General features: G+C 33.1%; 1 protein-coding gene across 1 annotated transcript; it reads right to left on the reverse strand.

The window, feature by feature from the left end:
• Window positions 1-480: 480 nt before the first annotated feature.
• LOC143239043 (uncharacterized) lies at window positions 481-9,432 on the reverse strand. The gene is made up of 2 exons (XM_076479818.1): window positions 9,243-9,432; window positions 481-1,427 (listed from the first exon to the last, which is right to left on the reverse strand). Exons 1-2 carry the CDS (start codon window positions 9,300-9,302, stop codon window positions 615-617), a joined length of 873 nt encoding a protein of 290 aa, XP_076335933.1. The 5' UTR covers window positions 9,303-9,432; the 3' UTR covers window positions 481-614.
• Between the last annotated feature and the right edge of the window lie 12,696 nt (window positions 9,433-22,128).

Genomic DNA, 22,128 nt, shown 5'->3' on the forward strand with positions numbered 1-22,128 from the left:
AACTTCATATAGATATATTGTGAAATTCTATATTCAGTTTGGGATCCTTTTTTAATCTTTCTTACAGTTTTGTGTGACGGACGTCTTTCTTCTCATTGCTAGGTCCAATGGTTTACCTTATCTTGCTTCTCTTGATAAATGATCAAGGTTTCTGACATTTAACGAAGCAGCAAGATGGTGTTTCTGTCACAATGAAGCCGTAATCTTGAACCGACTAAACATGTTTACGCTTTGCTTTATTCCAATAGTTGAAAATCTTATTAGTTTTTTTTAGGAAGTACGACGAGACACAAGAATATTTTGCAACAAGAATAAGATGTAGTTTTATTGAAATTGACAAATACAGATTTTACAGATAACTATAGCAGTATATATTTTAATGTATGTTTGAAATGTTCCATTTTTACCGGAAAGATAAAGACATTTAAAATTAGATTTGAAATAGATTGAAAAATTCCATATTAGAACATTGAGAACCTAAAGAAAGTTGATCATGTAAAACATCAAAAGTACAATAAGTGAACACCCAAATTTAGATTATTCCATAGAATTTTGCAATATAATCTAAGCTTTTTTATGTTTTAGATTTTATTAATTAGATTCTCCGGTAGGGGTCAATCTTTAGCAAAGCTTTGTTTAACTTTGTAGAAGCGCAAGTATCCGATTGGTTGTCGTTTATCGATGAAAAAGCTCAAGGGAGTTAATTGGAAGAAGTGTCGTAAAGGGTACACAAAATCGTCTTTTTGTCGCTTCGGCCAATTAGACTTACCGTGCCAGGGCATGGGAAGCTTTCCAGCTCTTACAAGTGTTCTAATGTTTCGTTTCTCATTTTCTAAACCTTTTTGTTCTCCAGTCTCTTGGAAGTTTATTACACAATCTTTTGATTTATCATCATCCTGCTTCCGGTACTCAATCTGTTCAGGATTGTTCTTCGGTGATGTTAAACCATCTACAAGCTGTTTTATACTGAGACTAATCTGATGGTCCTTCGGAAACCTAGAACGAAAATAATGTAATGAACTTAGACGTCCATTCCTAGATAGTGCAGCTAAGTTTATCTGCCGGACTATTGATTGTGAATATGGACTTGGCCAAGTAAGATCCTTAAAGCAGAGTTGGCTAGGAGAGGTTTTGGAAGATCGACGTATTATTGGGAGAACCTGACTATCGGCTAAGAATTGACCTTCAAACTTTCGAGAAAATGGCACTTTTATGTCAGATACCAGAGTGTTGTGGAGGAGATTAAGCTTTAACAAACGTGTCAGATCTTCACGAGGAAGCATATTATAATCTCTGGATATCAAGACATGGTCTCCTGTATTAAAGTTATTAGCTCCTAACATGTCTTTCTTTTGGCCTCCAAACTGTGGTGTCTGAACACCTGTCATCTGGCTCGAACTTGTAACTTGTTGCAAATGTGCTTCGGCCTTAAGAAAAAAATTCAGAATATATATATATATATATATATATATATTTAAATGTACTCTGACACACATGCCATTGATATTCGACTAAAATTAATATATGTCTATAAATCATAATATTCTCATTTCAAACACATTTGTTATTTGCAGCAGTATTAGTAACTCCTTGGCTATAGTTTTTCTAAAGTTTAAACCAATTAATAGCGGCTAAATGAGGATACTTCTAGGCATACTATTCTAAAACCTTGGTTATTAGAGATCGTCTATAGCCAACAGCCATATAATTGTCACATAAGCAAAATGAATTATGTATGTATTCTCAGTTCATTATGTTTCTCATGTAGACCCAAACTCTAACAACAGCCTATCATAGTCTTCATTTTACAGCTGATACAGTATTGATAACTCGCACGTACAATTACATTATTTTTATGTATAAACTACATTATATTGTTTAAACATTAAGTGCCGTAACTGCAACACAGTGAAATTTTGAAGACATGCTTTAAACAAGTATAAACAAGAAATATTAGAACAGTTTGTTTTGTTTTGAATTTCGCGAAAAGCTACACGAGTGCTATCTGTGTCGTTGTCCCTGATTTAGCGGTGAAAGACTAACGGGAAAGCAACTAGACATCACTACCCACCGCCAACTGTTCAGCTACTGTTTCACCAACAAATAGTGAGATTGACCATCACATTATAACCCACACCCACATGGCTGAAAGGGCGAGCATATTTGGTTGGAAAACGATTTGAACCCGTGACCTTCAGATTGTGGATCTAGTGACATAATCTTCTGGCCCTGCTGGGCCAATATTTGAAAAGAATGGAATTTGCAACTCAAATGGATTATGATAGTGAGCGTCTTACATGGCATTATTTCTGCTGGAAAAAAAAGGCCCGGCATGGCCAAGCGTGTTAAGGCGTTCAACTCGTAATCCGAGGGTGGCGGGTTTGTATCCCGGTCGCACCAAACATACTCGCCCTCCCAGCCGTGGGGGAGTTATAATGTGACAGTCAATCCCACTATTCGTTGATAAAAGAGTAGCCCAAGCGTTGGCGGTGGATGGTGATGACTAGCTGCCTTCCCTCTAGTCCTACACTGCTAAATTAGGGACGGCTAGCGCAGATAACCCTCGAGTAGCTTTGCGCGAAATTCTAAAACAAACAAACAAACAAGCTAGAAAAAAAATATTTGCAAAGCCTCGCTTTTATTTGTTTTCAAGTAAGTTATTTCTTTTTCACTTTTAATTTAACATAGCAGAAATCAAGCTACCTTTTGTGACAGATGTTAGGATATTAGTTTAACTTACTCTTCTTAATTTAAAGCAACACAAACCCTTTTCTTTCGTTGTAAGTAATTATTCGAAATTACATTACACAACATCTAAGATAATACGACTTTCATGAAATATTGATGTACATGTTTCCTTCTCTTAATGTTATTCTGAAGTTTTTTTTCAATTACGTAAAAATATAATTGTAGTTTGTAAAGAAAATGAAAAGAAATCAAATGAATTCCATGTACACTTAGTTTTTGTAGCCTAAGCATATAATCTGCAATTACATTACATCAGAACCGAAACGTCTCTTACATAGGTCTACCATTCTCTGGATCGACAGTTATTAAAACATTTGGTTCTCTTTATTAATCTATGTCAATTATAAAAGTTAGTATTCGATATTAGACTTCACCGTAATGACAGAAACACTGGACACTAAAAGCACTAGATGTGCTTATCCAAAGGCATCCAATCGTATGTTAAGTAGATAGAACGTTTATTCAGACTTTAATTCCAACTTTTTTAAAGAATTATTAAATCGTATACAGCCTGGAGAGAGTAAATTGTTAAATAAAATAATGAGTCTTTAAGGTATAGTAATTTATGCCTGACACCCTCAGTACTTATAAAGGAGATATTACTTACTACTATCATGCACTCTAAAGAAAGAGGACGCGTGTTTAAAATAAGTTAGATTTGGATTTGTTTTCATTTAACAAAACCACGTTAGGCTACCTGCTGTGTTATAGTGGGAAATTGAGCGTTGTAAGTTCTTAAACTTGCCATTGTCCCATCGCCGAACTGAAAATATGTATACTATATATGTATCCTTAGTTCATCCTGGAATCAGCTTTCTTGCATGGGCTTTCAGAAACTAAGCTTGCGAACGAACATGATAGCACATTATATATTAGTATAATACGTTTGAGTCTTATATATATATACACGTGCATGTGTGGGTGTGTGTAAACTAGTATTTGGTGTTTTATTCCTTAAGTCATTAAATGGTAAATAGAAAATATGTAGTACAGCTTGTGAGATGTAGATTTGTCGGACTTCAATGTCTGAGTTGGTATGAAAAGTTCAGAAGCCATTGTATGCATAGCATAGTTTTAATCAAAGTAGTTTGATAAACTTTAGCGTTGCACAAAAATTCAACGATAACTGATAGCAATATCATACACCCATTTATTTAAAACGTAATTTAATATCGTTCATTTGGCTTTTAATCTTCATAAATGTTTAACATATTTTAGAGTTAATATAAACATTGTACTGGATTCAGGATTTTTTGTCTTTATACCTTCAAATTAACTTGTAGCTCTTACACAATAACATTTTCAGGTAATACGTTAGGATGAAGGTTCTCAGTCAGTTAGTTGCCCGTGTAGTGAAAACAATATTATCCATTTTCACATGTAATAATATTATTACGTGCTCTGTGACTGAAAAGGATTACTTAGTAAAAACAATGAGAGATTCAGTTCCCTCAACAATAACAAAATAGTTTATACTTCTTTTGTATCTTTTCTACAGTCTACGTTTATGTTGACAGAACTAGCAGTTGTAGGTCTAAGTTGACAGGTAACTTATCAACATACACTCTAATACTAAATGCACTTAAGCAGGTCTAGCTTTCTAGTTCAAATACGTTTCAATATAAACTGCAGTACATGAGATTAACTTGATTAACTTTAATAAATAAACAAACACGTAACTTGTAAAGTAACTGGGTAAAGAATAATAGAATAAATATGATAATTTTGAAACATTGAACTGACTTAACTGGTTACTCACTGAATTCTCGATCATTGTCAATATTTTCTCTATGAAAACTTTTCTGACTGGCTGTTGCTTTGACTCTACCAGTATCTATAAACAAGATACTCACCTAGATCTTATTCAAATTTATGAACTCTGAACAACTGTACCTTCTACGTAGCATCTATATTAAACCATATAAATAGCGCTTACAACATTATCCAACAAAATACTGCATCAAACTATCGATTCATCTACTTCATTGATGGTTCTCTCTTCAGAGGCTCATGATATGTATGTGGTATGGCCTCTTGTCCCTTATCACCATTAGCTATTTTGTCTCTGGAAGAGTTTTTCCTAGATAGGTAGTTGAGTAAATTCATTGGCTAATCCAAACCAAGCTGATCTTCTGGAAGTTGACTCGACAGTAACTTCGGGTTCCTCAATATATCTACTTTTCACTCCAAATTCTTCTCTGGAGTTACCCAGATGATTGTAAATGAGCTGTCACTTGCATTCTCAAGACGGCTGGTATGAGTATTAGAACTTTAATTAAAATAAAGTACAGAACAATGTTTCGACTTTTTTAGGTCATCTTTAGGTTAACATCTGAATTCTGTATATCAGATGATTGGATATTTTCAGTATAATGTATGACTCCTCCCTACATGTATCAAACGTTGGAGTTTGATTTTACTTATGATGAGAGTTGTGCAATCATAACATGTCGTCTTGATTAAATCTGGTATCAAAAGTATTAATATTACAATGATTTTTATTTCAAATTGTTTTAAGTCTTCCCCGAGTAAAATCGTGCACAACATCTTTATTATTTCGGTAATTGAGGGCTCTTCCAATAAACAATATTTCAAGTATATATTTCAGTATGGAAGGTTTATTTCCAACATGCCTCAGTCACGAGATATAGATTTAATGATAAAACTCCTGGTATGAGTGTTTCACTTCTTTTTGTTACAACGATTACACTCCTAATTTTCGTTGGGAGTTCAGCTTCTAGTGTAGTAATCACTATGTGTTACATACAGATTTCTTTGTCATATACTGTGAAGCTAATTGAAGCTAGAATAAGATGGCAACCTTGTTTCTACATGAAATCAGTTCCCAATATGCACTCATTGTCGATGTCAACAATTTACACATTACGAGGCACAGAGAAGCTTCCTACCATAAGAGTAACTTCTTTCCAACTTCCCTCTTGCTGGAAGTTTTTGTCAATCAACATTTTGCATCAATCCCTTTTCTTTCCTTATTTCTGGAAGCAATTTTCCATTACCAAATTTTGTAGACTCCAGGACAATTTTCCACATGTAATGAATTCATTTTCTCATTTAGGATAGATGGATTATTACCAGCTGGACCTTGGCCCTTAAATCTGACTTGTTCCTCTAGTTCTAATATCTGATTAGTTCTTTCTCTTTCTTTTAACATATATTTGCTATAAAACATATCCTTAGAGTATCATCTTCTTAACTTAGTTTCTTAATTTCGGTTGCAATTGTTGTATTTATCACAATTTTAGCAGTTACCAGATAGGTATTGTGCCACAAATTCTTTAATTTAAAGTACCTCGCAATACATAATTTCAAGTTTACAAGAAAATAGCTCTTTTACGTGTGTCTGTTTCTTCCATTCTATGTAAATGGCCCTCCGCTAGTACAGCGATAAGTCTACGGATTTACAATGCTAAAATCAGGGGTTCAATTCCCCACGATAGGCTCAGCAGATAGGCTTTGCTATAAGAAACACACATACTGTGTAAATGATTATACAATTAATTCTTTCCGTTCTCCTAGACTATTTTAGACAAAGTTGATGTTTCAATGTTACAAAAATTGAAATTCTATAACTTCTGGATAGTGCTTTTGGTGTATTACAGCAAATTTAATGGATTGAAGCTCAACTTTGAAGTTGAAAGCTTTCTTTTCAATATGTGCACCTATTTTGCTCCATTCTTGTTCTCATACTCTTATATATTATGAAATTTATAAATTTGGTCACGTACCAAAATCAAATATTTCACTAGTAACAGCTGTGTAAAATATATGGGTATCAATTCCAAACATTCTATATTTTTGGCTTAGGTTTGTACTTTCCTCTTACCGTGTAGGAACTATGCCCTAGACTTTTCTTTCTTTCTTTATGTCATTACACACCTGTTGGACGAAGCTGCTATCAGCAATGCTTAATAATTGTTACATCTCCCAGATGGATGGTTAGTTAATGTCCTTTAAGCTGGTCCTTTTAAGCAGGTAGCAAGATAAATAGTCTGTTATTCACTATTCCGACCATCTTTTTTTAAACTTATTTTGAAATGAGTATTGTATACCTCCCATTGTACCTTTCTATCATTGTCTGGTGCTGCTGAAATAACAGCTTAATTCTGCAAATATATATTTGTGCTGATATGGGTGTTGTAGCTCAGAAAGGTTTTTATTAAAGATGGCATAGCAGTTATTGTAATACATGTAGACCAGATATGTTTGATTCTCTATTTTTAGGCTTAACAGTGTTGGAACTAAGCTACCAGTAGGCTACAATAGTACAAGTACGATGATTAAGACTAGTGTAAGATTTAAAAATTCACATCTTATTAGGTGTGATGGGTGCAATGAGTGAATTTTATTTGAGAACTCGGGACTAATATGTTTAATTTGTATGTAGAGTTGGTGAGTTATAGAAGACGTATGGGGTTATCCTAATTAAAATAGAAGCAACTAAATAAAGAGAGGTGTAAACCGTGGGAAACGGTAACAGGATTTCAAGAAGTTACGTTTTTGCACATGCAAGGAGTACATAAGCTAGCAATGACTTTCAGAAAGTTAGAAATAGTACTGTTTCGACTAAAAATAGTGGATTTAATTATACTGAGCCTGTTATATTGAGAAACAGATCCCAACCGTTGACTTGTACAGATGAGGAACTACTGGACGGAAGAAAAACAAATTGTACAGATAAGAATTTGGATAGGATAGTCTATGGAGTAAAGAGGGAGAAATGAATTAAATTATTCTACTCAGAGGCACAGTTGAAAGTTATAAGTAACAGAAAAAGAGATATAAATGACCCTAGCAATGTACTTACTGATTAAGGCATTATAAGAAATGCCAAAACGTAATTGTGACGGCCAAATAGGGCCAAATAGTGATAAGAGCCAAGATGAATTAAATGCAGAAAATAAAATATGAAAGAGTTTAACATGGAAAAGGAGTACATAATTAATTCTAAGGGGATGGGCTTAATTCTTATGTTTTTAATGCTAAAAGTGTAAGAATTAAAGTAAATGACTTTAGATAACAAGTAGAAATAGAAATTTGTAATGTATTGGGAATAGATGAAACGTGATTTTACGAAAGATTTTTTTTAGTACAGAGTTATAGATTGTTTAATAAGAACAGATAACTAACGAGAAGGAAGAGGAGCGGTTTTATATATAAGATGTGAGGTTTATTGTAAAAGTTGAAGATACCAAACATAATAGCAAAAAAGTTGAATCCATTTGTTTTCTATTATCGAATATTAGTAGGAATTTCTTACAGATCAACAGAAGATACTGATGAAACTAAACATATACTTTAAAATAAGATTAAGACTTCAGCTGTTAATGAGATCATAATTACGGGTAATTTTAATTTCAAGCATATAGATTGGGAAATGCAAGAGTAAGCAAAATGATATATTAGATTTATTGTTAACATCTAATAAAGCAATTGTTAAAACGATAGAAAATGGAGAACTTTTAGGTGCAACGATCAAAGTCCTGCTAGGTTTGATGTTTTTCTGCATATGAATAAGGATATTTTGGTCACAAATTTAAAAACAAAAACATTATTGAAGGGATTTAACAACAATTATTTAATGAAAGTTGGGTGGCTGAATTATTTAGAAACACTGATAAAATGTGGAAATTTTTTAAAGATATGTTTTTCAAATACTCAAGAGTTATTGTAAATAAAAAATAAAAAAATATCGTAAAGGGGTGTGACAGCAAATATTTAATTTGAATTGGGTGGCTGAGTTATTTGGAGACGCTGAACAAGTGTTGAAATTTGTAAATGATTAAGATAAACATATTTCTTGTAGAAAGATAAGAGTGACTGCAAATTTTAAAATAGGTTGGCTCACATAGGATACAAGAAATAAAACTAAAGAAAAGTATCGCAATATAATGTTATTCCATAATATGTAGTAAATTATCTTAATTATTTATTCTTATACAGATTCAAAAGGAGCCGTGACTAGTTTAATATTTGCACTAACCACAATACTAACGTCAGTATTTTAGTATCTATTAATAAATTCGACGAAATATTATTGTCTTATTCAACTCTAAATACACATGTGTGTAGATACCATGGGAGATTTTTAATGATTAAAAGTTAATCGTGAAATAAAAAAAACACTGAAAACTAAACGATGCTAACAAGTGTGTGGATCCACCAAAGGATCAGCAGTAAGTTTATGAACTTACATCTCTAAAACCAATTTTCACTGGCTCATTTTCTGTTGGTAGCCACAGCACAAATCGCCTATTTTGTAGCTTTGCGCTAAAACAAACATACAAAAACAAGCATATGGGGAAATTGTTGACAAACATCCAACCACGATAGCCTTTCTTTCACTTTAAATACTTTTACCTTTAATATATAACAAATGATTTTAAGTTATAACTACACTTTTTTAATGTTGACTCTCAGCTGATACTTATTTTCTAGAATTACAAACAAAGTAATGTATGATAAAAGCGTCTTACCTTGATAACAAAAACCAAGATCATTAGTAAGAAAATTAAGCTTGAATGACTCAACTCCATTGTTTGATTAATGAAAAAATTAGTTAGAAAGGTGAACTACTTTTTCTTAGATAGCAGATACACTGAGGCTAGTAAAACAGAAAACCACGGTTTATAAATGAGAGAGTGTATGAAATTATCTGAAGCTGTGTTCTTCTTGATTCTGGTCTGTATCAAGTTTACAAGAGCTTGATTACTCCTCTCTTTATATAATATCTTGTAACCACATTCAATTGATTTGTCACTTTGTGGAAAAAACTGCGATTGGTCAGTAGTAGCTACGACGTTGGCGCATGATCTGAGAAAAACAAAAATATCCTCGGTTTGTTATGAACCTTTCGTTCTGATTATTTTATTCTATTCCACTAAGTAAACGGTAAGACGTTTGAAATGCTGATAAAACCCACTAAGTACTAACGCCTACAGCTGCGTAATTAGTTCCCATCTAATAACATTGCGTGTCAGATACGATTTACCACTTTTTTCCCTCAGAATTGCATAGAGATTTCAATTTGTATATGTTTTATAAAGGCAAATGGGTCTGCAAGATTACAAAGCTAAAAACCTGCTTTCTATGCCTATGGTGTAGCTTTGTGCTTAACATCAAACACACAGAAACAAATGGTGTCTCTATAGGCACATACTGTTAATAAGGTTCTATAAGCGGATGATTTTACTAGACATATTGAGCGTGCTTAAAAAAAAGGTAAATGCTGTTATTAAGGTTCTATACATGCATTGCGTTACTAAAGGCAAATTGTTTTTCAATATGCCTAGACTTCATTATTTGTCCTATAACAATTACTATATAGTTTTCACACATATATATGTTTCACAAAGACGGGCAGTGTTACTACGTGTAGGCGGATACATTTTACACCTGTTACTTTCAGATTTCACTTATATATGTTTTACAAAGGTGTTGTTAGGTGAATTTTAATGTTAAGATTCTATAGGCGTATGGTCTTGCTAGGTGTATTGTGTGCATTTTACAAAGGTAGAATTGCATACAGATTATACAGATTTCAACTTGTCTAATTTCAACTATTGTCTAATTTGTCAGATTTCATTTTGTCTCAACATATGTTTATAGTTTTTATGTATATATTACGTAACTTTCTACAGGAGGATAGTGTTATAAATACATTTCACTTACTGCTGAAAATTTTTATTACATATTTTTTAATAAATATTGAACGAGAAGTCGATTGTGTTTTTATGATTTAACATTATTCAGAGTTGGCTTCCATATCTAATTATAATTTGTTTATAATTCCTGATATTTTATATGTAATTCTATAACTAATATACAGTATTACTTACTTAAATCTCATACTTAGCTTTAAAGTGAACATTAAAGTTTAAAGGATTATTATTTCTACCTTTGTCAAGAGCTTCCTAACTGAAGTTAACAGCATATAGATGTTCTCTCAGCTATTACCTGAAGTCGCTAACCTAATTGTTTTGCTGAAACTAAACATAACACATGAACGACTCGATATTTATCCAATTACTTTACCATGACAAAAAGTATTTGAAATACCAACACCTACAGTTTTCTATAAAACATTCACCTGAAGTACAAAACATAACATACAATAAAAATCCATAAAACTTTGAGGCTTAGAATACAGACTTATTTTTCTTCTTCGACAGACATCGAGAAGTAACTAACATAATGTACTCGCCTAGATTCAAAATTGCTGCTAGCTCCATAAACTTTGATTGTCAGGAAAAAAAAAATTCGTCAAGTAGCCAGTTCTCTCTTAAATTTTGGTTGTAAATTTACGTTTTGTAACATACATGCATAAGTTTATATAAATATATTACAAGTTCTCAATGATATGTACTTAACATAACTCTCAAATCTCCATATTTCTTGATAAATCAGAACTTCTGTTTCTTTATCTTCTAAAACCAATTTATGTCCAAAATATCAAACCTAGTGTATAAAAAGAATGAACTTAGTTTATAGTTGATAGATTGTAATTTTTGTATTTCAATCATAATTTACAACAATCGGTCAGAAGTTTAGACTGTGCCAGATGGCTTAAAATATTCAGTTATACGTTTCACATTTATGACTGTGGACTTTACTAAGTTTCGGAAATCGTATAACCATTTCGTTGATGTATAAAATATAAAATATAAAACTCTGTTGTGTGTAAACAATTAAACATCAGAGAAGTTAGAGTATATATATATAGATTCTGGTGAGTTATATGTTTAACCAATGTAACTTCATACGAGAAATATGTGAGTTCTAAATCGAAAATAGAATGTAGTAACGTAGAAAGAGAAAACAATTTCCTAATAACCATCAGGTACTGTGAATTTCGTAAATTTACTTTTAGCTTTCTGTATTCCTTTATAAGGTGCAAGAACAAATAAATTTGTTTTTCTGATTGTTAACTTCAGTAACATACAGAATTCGCTTTTCATTGTTAGGCTGAACATACAGTTCGCTATCGTTCTAAAGTATGTTTAGACATTGTACAGTACGCAAAATGGATTGTTTGTAATTAAACAAAAAGTTATCTGTGTTCTGCTCACCACGGATTTCAGCGTCTTAAGTCCGCAGACATAACGTTATGCCACTGGGGAACAAGCATGATGGATGTATAAAATGTAAAAGAAAAGTCACAAACAATGTTTTATGTTATGTATCAGAAGAAATTTATTAGTTTTTATTTTCATTACGTGACAAATAAATTATTGCTTCTCAAGTAATAGTCTTTCACATGCATGTAACTAATAAACAAAGGTCAAAGCATGCGCAGAGTTTTACCCTTTGATGCCATTTCTTGGTGAATGCCTTTGTTCCTACATTACATACGCATAAAATTAACGTACAAACATAGTTACTGTCGTGAACATGAGTGTATACTTTCTGGTGAATAGTTTCAAAATGTACAATTACGTGATCATCAGCATTGTACAAACAATTTTGACAAATCTGTTATTCATTTTATTTAAAGGAACATTCAGATATTCTCTAACTATTACTACAGTGGGCACTTAGAATTACATAGAATAGACATAAGCTATTTCAAGTGAGGATTGGTCCTGAAGATACTAAAGAAAACGTTTTTTTCTGTAAACAACCGAAATGTACACAGTCTTTTGGGACCATCATGAACTGAGAAAGGTTTGGTTTGTTATGAATTTTGAGACAATGCTACATGAGAGCTATCTGCGTTACCCATCCCTAATTTAGCAATGAAAGACTAAAGGGAAGGCAGCTAGTCATCACCATCCAGTCCTGGGCTGTTCTTTTACCAAAAAATAGTTGGATTGGCTGAACATTATCACTCCTTTACGGCTGAAAGGGTGAGCATGCTTGGTGTGATGGGGATTCGAACCCGAGATTCACAGTTTGGGAGTCGAGCGCCCTAACCAACTATCGCTGCTAGGCCTCCTAAAAAAGAGATAGCTATGACTGCATATACCACTTCTACTAATGAAAAAAGTTTCTCATTTCTAATATTTACAGTAAACATCAGACTTAACCTACTGCTGGTATTTTAAGGTTTGTATATCTTCTTTAATGAAACATTTTATTAATTTTTTTATGTGTATATGAGTTATCTATACAAATATAAGACTGTCTCTCGTGTATGCTTAAGTAACTTTCGTAAACCACCATTTGTTTTATCTCTCAAAATTATCATAAAATGTTAAGCTAGACACACAGTTATCTAACATTTAATAGGTTTCGAGTGTATTTATTCAAAATCTGTTACATATGAGATTGAACACTAATTATAACTGACAAAACAAATAATAAAATATTGTGTTATTTGTATAAATGTTAAAAACACTACATTATATATTACTGCGATATTGTTTCAAAATATATTGCTAAATTGTCTCATGATAAACTTAGTATTTGTTTAAACAAATGAAAAAGATAAACTCTAACTGAAATAGTAATATGAGCATAATGTATAAAAGTAGTATGAGAGCTTATCCAGTATTTTATAAACTTAAATGTTCGTAGTATATTTGTATGTATTGAAGTGTTATTAATAACTGTTTAAGTATGTGTGACATTTGACAAGACTTTATTTAAATATATTGAAGATAGCATATTAAGGTATGGTGAAACACGTCATTATTAAGTTGTTGGAAAGAGGTAATATCGAAGTCAAAGTTTAATGTTCACCCTAATGGGAACAATCAATTTAGTTACAATTTCAAGTGTATAATATGTTTTTTTGTTTAATTTCTAAAATGAAGAAACTTTGATCACTTTGTGGAAGCCCCATTTTGTTTTGTTTACACTGATTTATTCTATTTAACTAATAATGTACTTGAACAAGTATATACCTCAAATGCTATTGCACTAAACTTTAACTCAGTGTTTTATAGACTAAGATGTGTTCGTAAATTTTATTTTATTATATTCTGAAGTTTTGTTAATAAGTGTTTCACTATGCTTGTTAAATATGCGATTTTTAATAATATATATTAATAATACATTGGGCTGCGATGAAACATGAGTAGTTAGAAACAAATATCCATGGTGTGTAATACAGTCCGACCTTAGTGAGAGCACCGATCTTTGTAAAACAGATACAGTATACCTTGTAAGCCCATCCGCCTATTGTGATGGTACTCACCAATAGAAAATTAGTAACGCCGTCCACCTATACAGACATTATCATCAGCAACAAAATCCACTTGTGAAACTACTAACTCTGTCTGGCTACAGTAATCCCGTACAACTATACAAGCTTAATAAATAGCTTCTATCTATAGTAACAGGCCCCTTGGTTTTTAAGGATCACATCAGTACATGGCACTAGCATCGCGCTCTTTGGCGATCAAGCAACACAATCTTGGGTGAGTTATACTGAAAGTAAAGGTGTTTTGCATATTAAGTAATATTTATGTAACCCTCAAATGTCGGCATATTACGTTAGAGTAGTGTAATTCTCATGTGGTGGTAACCTTCAAACGGAATCTTTAGATCTCCTCAAAAGTGACCCTACAATGAGGCGACATCCATTAGGCAGTGAATAAGTCCCATAAGTTGCGCTGAATGAGTAGTTTAAAAACTGTTAAACTATTTATTGCAAATTAAGACAGGAAGGTCTTGCCCCAGCGGCTAGTGTGGCGAACTGTGGGATCCGTGGTTTGTGGCTTGTTATAAAAAAAAGGGAACATATTTTTTTTCCGCATTTTAGGAGTGTAGATACGTTGTAAAACTAAGAGCCAAATTTCACGATCTAATTAGAGTTGCTCAGGATAATTATTGTTTAGTACAAGGAATTCAGTGTAACATCCCTCATTGTTGAGACGAGTTCTATGCGAACCTGACAATGACCTCTACGTAAAATATTTTCTCAACCAAAACGAGCCGTTTTTACATATATATTTTTCTACAAGTGGGTTTTCTCGACATCACTGATTATTATTCCAATGAGTTTTTTTATAAATCGAAACATTTTTCTAAGCGACAATGTATTGTTCACTGGAACGCATTGCACTATGATAATTAATCTGTAAGCATACTGGAAATTTTTATCATCAAATGGGAAGTGTAAAATAATGTTACAAAGACTTGGAATTATTTTCTAAAAGAATGATACTCTCACTTTATTTCATTTTTTTTTGTCAGTATAGACAAATGTCAATGCACGAGAAGCTGTGATGTCAATAAGAAGCATAGTAAAAGCATTATGAAATGCAATGACTTCAATATATATTTTAACATTATCAGTCATTACATAAAAACCAAACAACTACAGTTTTTGTGTACTTATCATATTTATACAAAGAATTTAAATATACATTACCTATAATTATAAATATTTCCACAGAATCTGCTTTTTTGTTATTGTTAACCTTTAGTCAAAGGAAAAGTAATTACTAAATGAATACTCGTGTGTATAAATTTTATTTCAAGTGGTTTCTCGTCATCAAGAAGAAATGAATAATACGTTGTAAGCATTAGTTTTTAGTTTTAAAGTTAAGCCTTCAAGTGACACATCAGTATGTCTGCGGATTTGCAACGTTAGAAACGGGGTTTCGGTATCCGTGGTGGGCAGGGCACTAATAACCCATTGTGTAGCGTTGTGCTTAGCTGCAAAGAAATAACTTTTAAATGCATTTAAAGTCTTTACTTATACTAACAAACTTTCTCTGCTTGATTTACCTAATAAAAACATGTGATAAGTATTGTATTCCCATTAATATACCCTAATACAGTGACTTTTAGCTTTTTATGACTTAGAACCCAATCGTCAAATTGGTGACTAGTCAAGACCAATAAATAGCTTTAGTATAAAAAACGTTTGACTTACTAAATAAGTCAATATATTACTATCTATTTTAAACGTCTTTTAGTGACCCTTTTACGCATTCTAACAATCCATGGGTTGAGAGTATAAACAACTGCTTTTTTTCCCTTCTTTTCATCCCTTAAGTGAACTATCTATTGTTTTACGATCCCTGTTAACTTAGAATTTAATTACGGGAATTGGTCTGTTCACGAAGCCTTATAACACATTATCATTAGTGGTGTAACAACACCAGCGGGATTCCAGTACTTGCCTTCTCTACGTCTATAAGGTTTCAAGAAAATAACAAAATTGACGGCAGCAATTAATAAATCACGATTTAATAATTTAATGGAAAAAGCACTAAGTAACATTTCAGTAACATTACCTGTTACAAACACTTTGAATTATTTTCTAAAAGTATGATCTTTTCACTTTATTTCATTATTTTTTTCACTAACGACCCTTGCAATGTCACTAAAAGGTACAGTAACAACATTATGAAAAGCAATGACTTTTTAACATTATCAGTCACTATCTAAAAATCAAACAACTAGAGTTTTTGTTTACTTATCATATCTATACAAAAATTCAAATATACATTACCCATAAGTTTGTTTGTTTTTGTTTTTGAATTTCGCGCAAAGCTACTCGAGGGCTATCTGCGCTAACCGTCCATAATTTTGCAGTGTAAGACTAGAGGGAAGGCAGCTAGTCATCATCACCCACCGCCAACTCTTGGGCTACTCTTTTACCAATGAATAGTAGGATTGAACGTCACATTATAACGCCCTCACGGCTGAAAAGGCGGGCATGTTTGGCGCGATTGGGATGCGAATCCGCGACCTTCAGATGACGAGTCGCACGCCTTAACCCATCTGGCCATGTCGGGCCTTTACCTATAAGTACAAATATTTCCATAAGATTTGTTGCTTTTTTTTGTTAACCTTTAGGTAGAAGAAAAATAATTACTAAATGAATACTCTGTTATAAATATTAGATTTTTTGTTTTAAAGTTAAGCCTCCCAGTATATGTTTGATCTGTTTTAAGATTATAATGTCGTCTGTTTATTTTAAACTAAGTTAGATAATGTACGTTTCACAGTTAGTTGAACTTGATATTAAAGTGAATTGTAATAATTAATTTGTTCGCAGTTTGGACAACAGTACTTCCACCAGTCTCGCTGAGTTCTTTTCTTTATACTTTATTATCTCAAACTAAAACTATGTTGCACAGTAATTTTATCTAATTATTAAATTCTCAAATTTTCAAGTGTTACAAACATTGTTTAATTCAACAAATTCATTGTTACAGTCCTAACAGTCCCATAAAAAAAATTCTTCTAAGTTGCAAAAATGTAATAATGTTATAGTTCTATCAATAAATTACCTGGTAATTACAGCAGCATAACTGTGTTTTAGAAGTATAATATCGTTTATTTATTGGCCCGGCATGACCAAGTGTGTTAAGGCGTGCGACTCGTAATCCGAGGGTCGTGGGTTCGTGCCCACTTTGCGCCAAACATGCTCGCCCTCCCAGCCGTGGCGGCGTTATAATGTGACGGTCAATCCCACTATTCGTTGGTAAAAGAGTAGCCCAAGAGTTGGCGGTGGGTGGTGATGACTAGCTGCCTTCCCTCTAGTCTTACACTGCTAAATTAGGGACGGCTAGCACAGATAGCCCTCGAGTAGCTCTGTGCGAAATTCCAAAAAACAAACAAACAAACGTTTATTAATTTTAAATTAAGTAAGATAATGTACATTTCACATCTGAGAGAATATTATGAGTTATAAGAAAAGTGATATTTATTTAGAGCTGATTGTGTAATGTGGTTGTGGGAAAGGTATTGTTAAGCCAGAGTAGAAAGTATGACATTGGTTATAAAATATATGTCATTAAGCAAGAAGTGGTAGTATAAGATGACTCGTAGAAGATGATCTGAAGTTAAAGCTTTAAGTAAAATATGGACTGCAGAAAATATAGTATTAAGTCAGAAGTGGAAATATAATAGAGACTGAAGAAGATATAATATTAAGTTAGGAGTAGTAGTATAATACAGACCGTAGAAGATGTAGTATCAAGTCAGAAGTGGAAGTGTACTACAGACTGCAGAAGATGTAGTATCAAGTCAGAAGTGGAAGTGTACTACAGACTGTAGAAGATGTAGTATCAAGTCAGAAGTGGAAGTGTGCTACAGACTGTAGAAGATGTAGTATCAAGTCAGAAGTGGAAGTGTACTACAGACTGTAGAAGATGTAGTATCAAGTCAGAAGTGGAAGTGTACTACAGACTGTAGAAGATATAGTATTTAGTCAGAGTCGGTGTATAACTTGGGTTACTGAGGATGTAGTATTATGTTACAGTAGATTGTAGAAAATATATCGACTCAAATTTGGGATTAGAGTTAGAAATGTAGAATATATAATATTAACTCAAAATTAGAAGCATAATATAGACTGTTGAAGAAATAATAAAATCAAGTAAAGTGGGAAAGTAATACGAACTGTGGAAGACAAAGTATAAAATTAGAGGGAAAAATAATGTGGATTGTAGATGATACAGAATTAAGTCAGAAATAAATATATAACACAGACTTTAGAAGAATTAGCATCGAATTAGGTTTACGAGTATAATATGGTTTTAAGCTCGAATATATAATACAAACTTTAGAAGAATTAGCATCGAATTAGGTTTACGAGTACAATATGGTTTTAAGCTCGAATATATAATACAAACTTTAGAAGAATTAGCATCGAATTAGGTTTACGAGTACAATATGGTTTTAAGCTCGAATATATAATACAAACTTTAGAAGAATTAGCATCGAATTAGGTTTACGAGTACAATATGGTTTTAAGCTCGAAACTAAATCATAACATGGGATGTAAAAGACAGAGTATTAATAAGTCAGAGTCGGTATTATAACATGTGATAACTTTGCTTTTGTGATCTGTATAATGAAATTTAGAAATTAGCCTATTTTCTATGTAAAAACAGGCAAATTTGCACATTTTCATTCACATAAGGTCTGAATAAAACAACATATGATTCAGAATTTACATGTATTTATACCAAAGTTATACAAAAATGTTTAGAAGTGAATAGTTTTTCGAGATTTGCGACTATAATGTAAATTATTTTCACTTATCAGCCCCCAAATATAGTCTCTAATCATGTTTTCGTTATACGCTCCTTGGTAGCGGCGTTCAAAGTCCAGAATACCTTAGTGGAAGCGCCAGCCTTGCTCCTCTGAGTATGCACCCATGATCTTCTTGAATTTATCAAGATGAGCGTCAAGGATATGGACTTTCGGGGACATCCTGCAGCCCATTTTGCCGTGATTTTTCACCAGGTCCTCAACCAGTTCCACATAATTTTCGGCCTTATGATTGCCCAAGAAGTCCCGAACCACTGCGACAAAGCTGCCCCAAGCTTTTTTTGCCTTCCTACTTACCTTCTTGTGGAATTCTGTGCACTCCAGGATCTTCTTTATTTGGCGCACACTTGACATTATGCTTCTCCACAGTGAACATGGTCCATTGTGGCCAGTGCTTCCTTTTGTAGTGCGCTGCAGTATCCCTGCTATCCCAAACGCAAAGATAACAGGAAAAGTTGGTAAAGCCTCCTTGAAGACCCATCAGGAATGCCATCATTTTGAAGTCTCCGATAATCTCCCAGTCATACTCATCATACTTCAAGGCCTCTAGCAAGGTCTTAACGCTGTTGTATTCCTCTTTGAGGTGCACCAAAAGATGTTTACAATTTAAAAGGTCTAAAATTTGTATAGTATAAAAGCTTACTATTCAAGCAAACAAAAATTGTCCATCTTACCTTCTAGAGTTTTTTTTTGCAGTGCTCGCAGGTAAAATGAGGTGCCCAGGGTTTGTCTTGATCCCCGACAGGCATGCCGACATATCCCTTGTAGGCTTCACACATTTTAGCAGATGTTGTCACAAAGTACCTTTTCACTCTTGTCTCTATAAATTAGCCACATATATAGCAGAATGCGTGTGGAGAATGCCTGCAGCTCCTTGATAGGTCAGATAGGTCTATGTGTTCACTTAGCCAGCTAGAACTAAACTGAAGTGATGAGCTCCTGTATATATATTACTATGGAAAGTTCTTGAAAATTCTCTATCATCTACTCAGCACTGAATCTACCTGGAATGTTCTGGAAAATGGGTAAATTTGAAAATTTCATTACCCAGGTCACAAAAGCAAAGTTTGAAAAGAAAAATAGGTCTTTTCCATTTACTTAAGACATAAGCAATTGGGAAATAACACTTTCTGCCCAGGAACAAGAAGAAGTAAAAATGTTGTTACATGATGTAGTTTACTTCTTAATATCGTTGTGATGGAATCTGGATAACTAAACGTTTCTGGTCCTACTTACTAATAGCACGATATTTATTTATGTTATAAAGCAACATATTGCAAAAAACACTAGACAATAATTGTATTATCATTTTAGAGAACATAGATGAAATGATTAACAGTAAAGTGTTATATTAACATTTTTTAGCAGAATCCCTATCCTCTTGTTTTTGGGGTTTTTTCCCTTTTTTGTGATATGAGAGGAAAAATCTTTGATCAAATTAACTAAAATAACATTTTTATAACACCTTTTTTACACGTTTCACTAGGCTATACAATGCTTCCAGTCACTTATGAGGTACTATCTATTTTAAATAACATATTTCATTCATCTGCATCAAGTTCATTCTAAAAATATTATCCATATGCCTAACCCTATATCCCGTGGTGGGAAACCGGTACATTTATGGGTACCATTTTCCGCTATATCTACAGCGGATAGTCCAATGTGGTTTTGCTCTTTAAATAAATAAATAAATGGACTTAACCAAACTATACAATGCCATTTTAGAGTGCTAGTTCTATGCACCAGTTGTATAGGTGATGACACCTATTGTTCATAATAAATTGCATTCATTATTTGAACTAAAGTTGTAGTTATTTGGACTATAACTTACACGGCAGCGTTTAATAATTTTATTGATTACTAAGCAAAGTAAATCTTAATTTTGAAAGCAAAACATACAAAATTGTGATGAAATTTGAATTTGTCGCTGACGTGTTTAAAGTGGATTGTAAAAGTGGAAAGGGAAGATTGATGTTTGACACGAAGTGAAACACATTCGTGTTACAGCAACAAACACAGACACTTTTAGCCAAATGTGTTTCATATAAAACCAAATAGCTGTATGTCGAATGTTTTACGAAAGTTCTTTCTCTCTCTCTTTTTTGTGTGTGCCGGTATTTCATGTCATCATGTTTTTTCTACCAGAATTCATACCGATGAATATCACTACTCTTTCGTTACTAATCATTGATCAAAGCATAATGATGATTAGGGAATTGTGACAAGATAATAACAAAATCTGCACACCACGCTCCTGTATCTGCCTTCTCCAGTTACATAGTGGTTCTGCATGTACATTTTATAAAACTTCTTTCAATCTTTTTGGATGCGTCTCCTGGTGACGAAACGGCAAGTTTATGAATTCACAACACTAAAACCAGGTGTTCAATCCTCCTCGGTGGATGCAGCACATAGCTCGATGTGGCTTTGCTGGTGGTTCAACAATTGGTCTAAAGGCTTATAGGCCCGGTATGGCCAAGCGCGTTAAGGCGTTCGAATCGTACTCCGAGGGTTGCAGGTTTGAATCCCGATCGCACCGAACATGCTCGCCCTTTCAGCCGTGGGAGCGTTATAATGTGACGTTCAATCCCACTATTCGTTGGTAAAAGAGTAGCCCAAGAGTTGGCTGTGGTGGTGATGACTAGCTGCCTTCCCTCTAGTCTTACACTGCTAAATTAGGGATGGCTAGCACAGATAGCCCTCGAGTAGCTTTGCGCGAAATTCAAAACAAACAAACAAATAAAACAAACTAAAGGCACATAACCCATAAAAAATCGATTTGTGATACAAGCTTGTAACAACAATGCAAGATTAACTTTTAACTAACCATAATAGTTAATGACAGTTTTTTTTTTTATACTCAAAGAATAGTTTTAAAAGGTTTTAGTTGTTAGTGAGAATGGAATGTGAGTTTATTAAACAAAAGTATTTATAAAACGTATTTTTAGACATGTGCGGAAATAAATATTACATCCCTTACATATTGTCACTTGAAACGTGATCCAGTGAACTGTTTTAGAAGAGAAAAAAAAAAGTATTTCAACTTCACTGAAATAAAGACAATTTGTTTCTGATTTCGTCTACTTTTATAACCAAATAATTTAGTACAACCATATTATTTTAATACATGTTCAAACAGCCTTTCTTTAAAAACGTAACGTAGTAACGCACCAAAACAGTGGTAATGGTACATTAATTAATAGATACTACTGGTAATACAATAAGCCATTCTGTTGTACTATCGGTTTAGGAAGAAAAAAACTATGAAATAAACTAATGAGCAGCGAGTATCAACATGTACTTGCACGCAACTAAGCAACTACTATAGAAACGGACTAATTAATCACATTTACAAGCACAATTTTCCACCTACTACGGTGTCCTGAGAATTACTTTCACCAT

Source organism: Tachypleus tridentatus, chromosome 13 (genome assembly GCF_004210375.1).
Source record: "Tachypleus tridentatus isolate NWPU-2018 chromosome 13, ASM421037v1, whole genome shotgun sequence".
Classification (NCBI taxonomy): domain Eukaryota; kingdom Metazoa; phylum Arthropoda; class Merostomata; order Xiphosura; family Limulidae; genus Tachypleus; species Tachypleus tridentatus.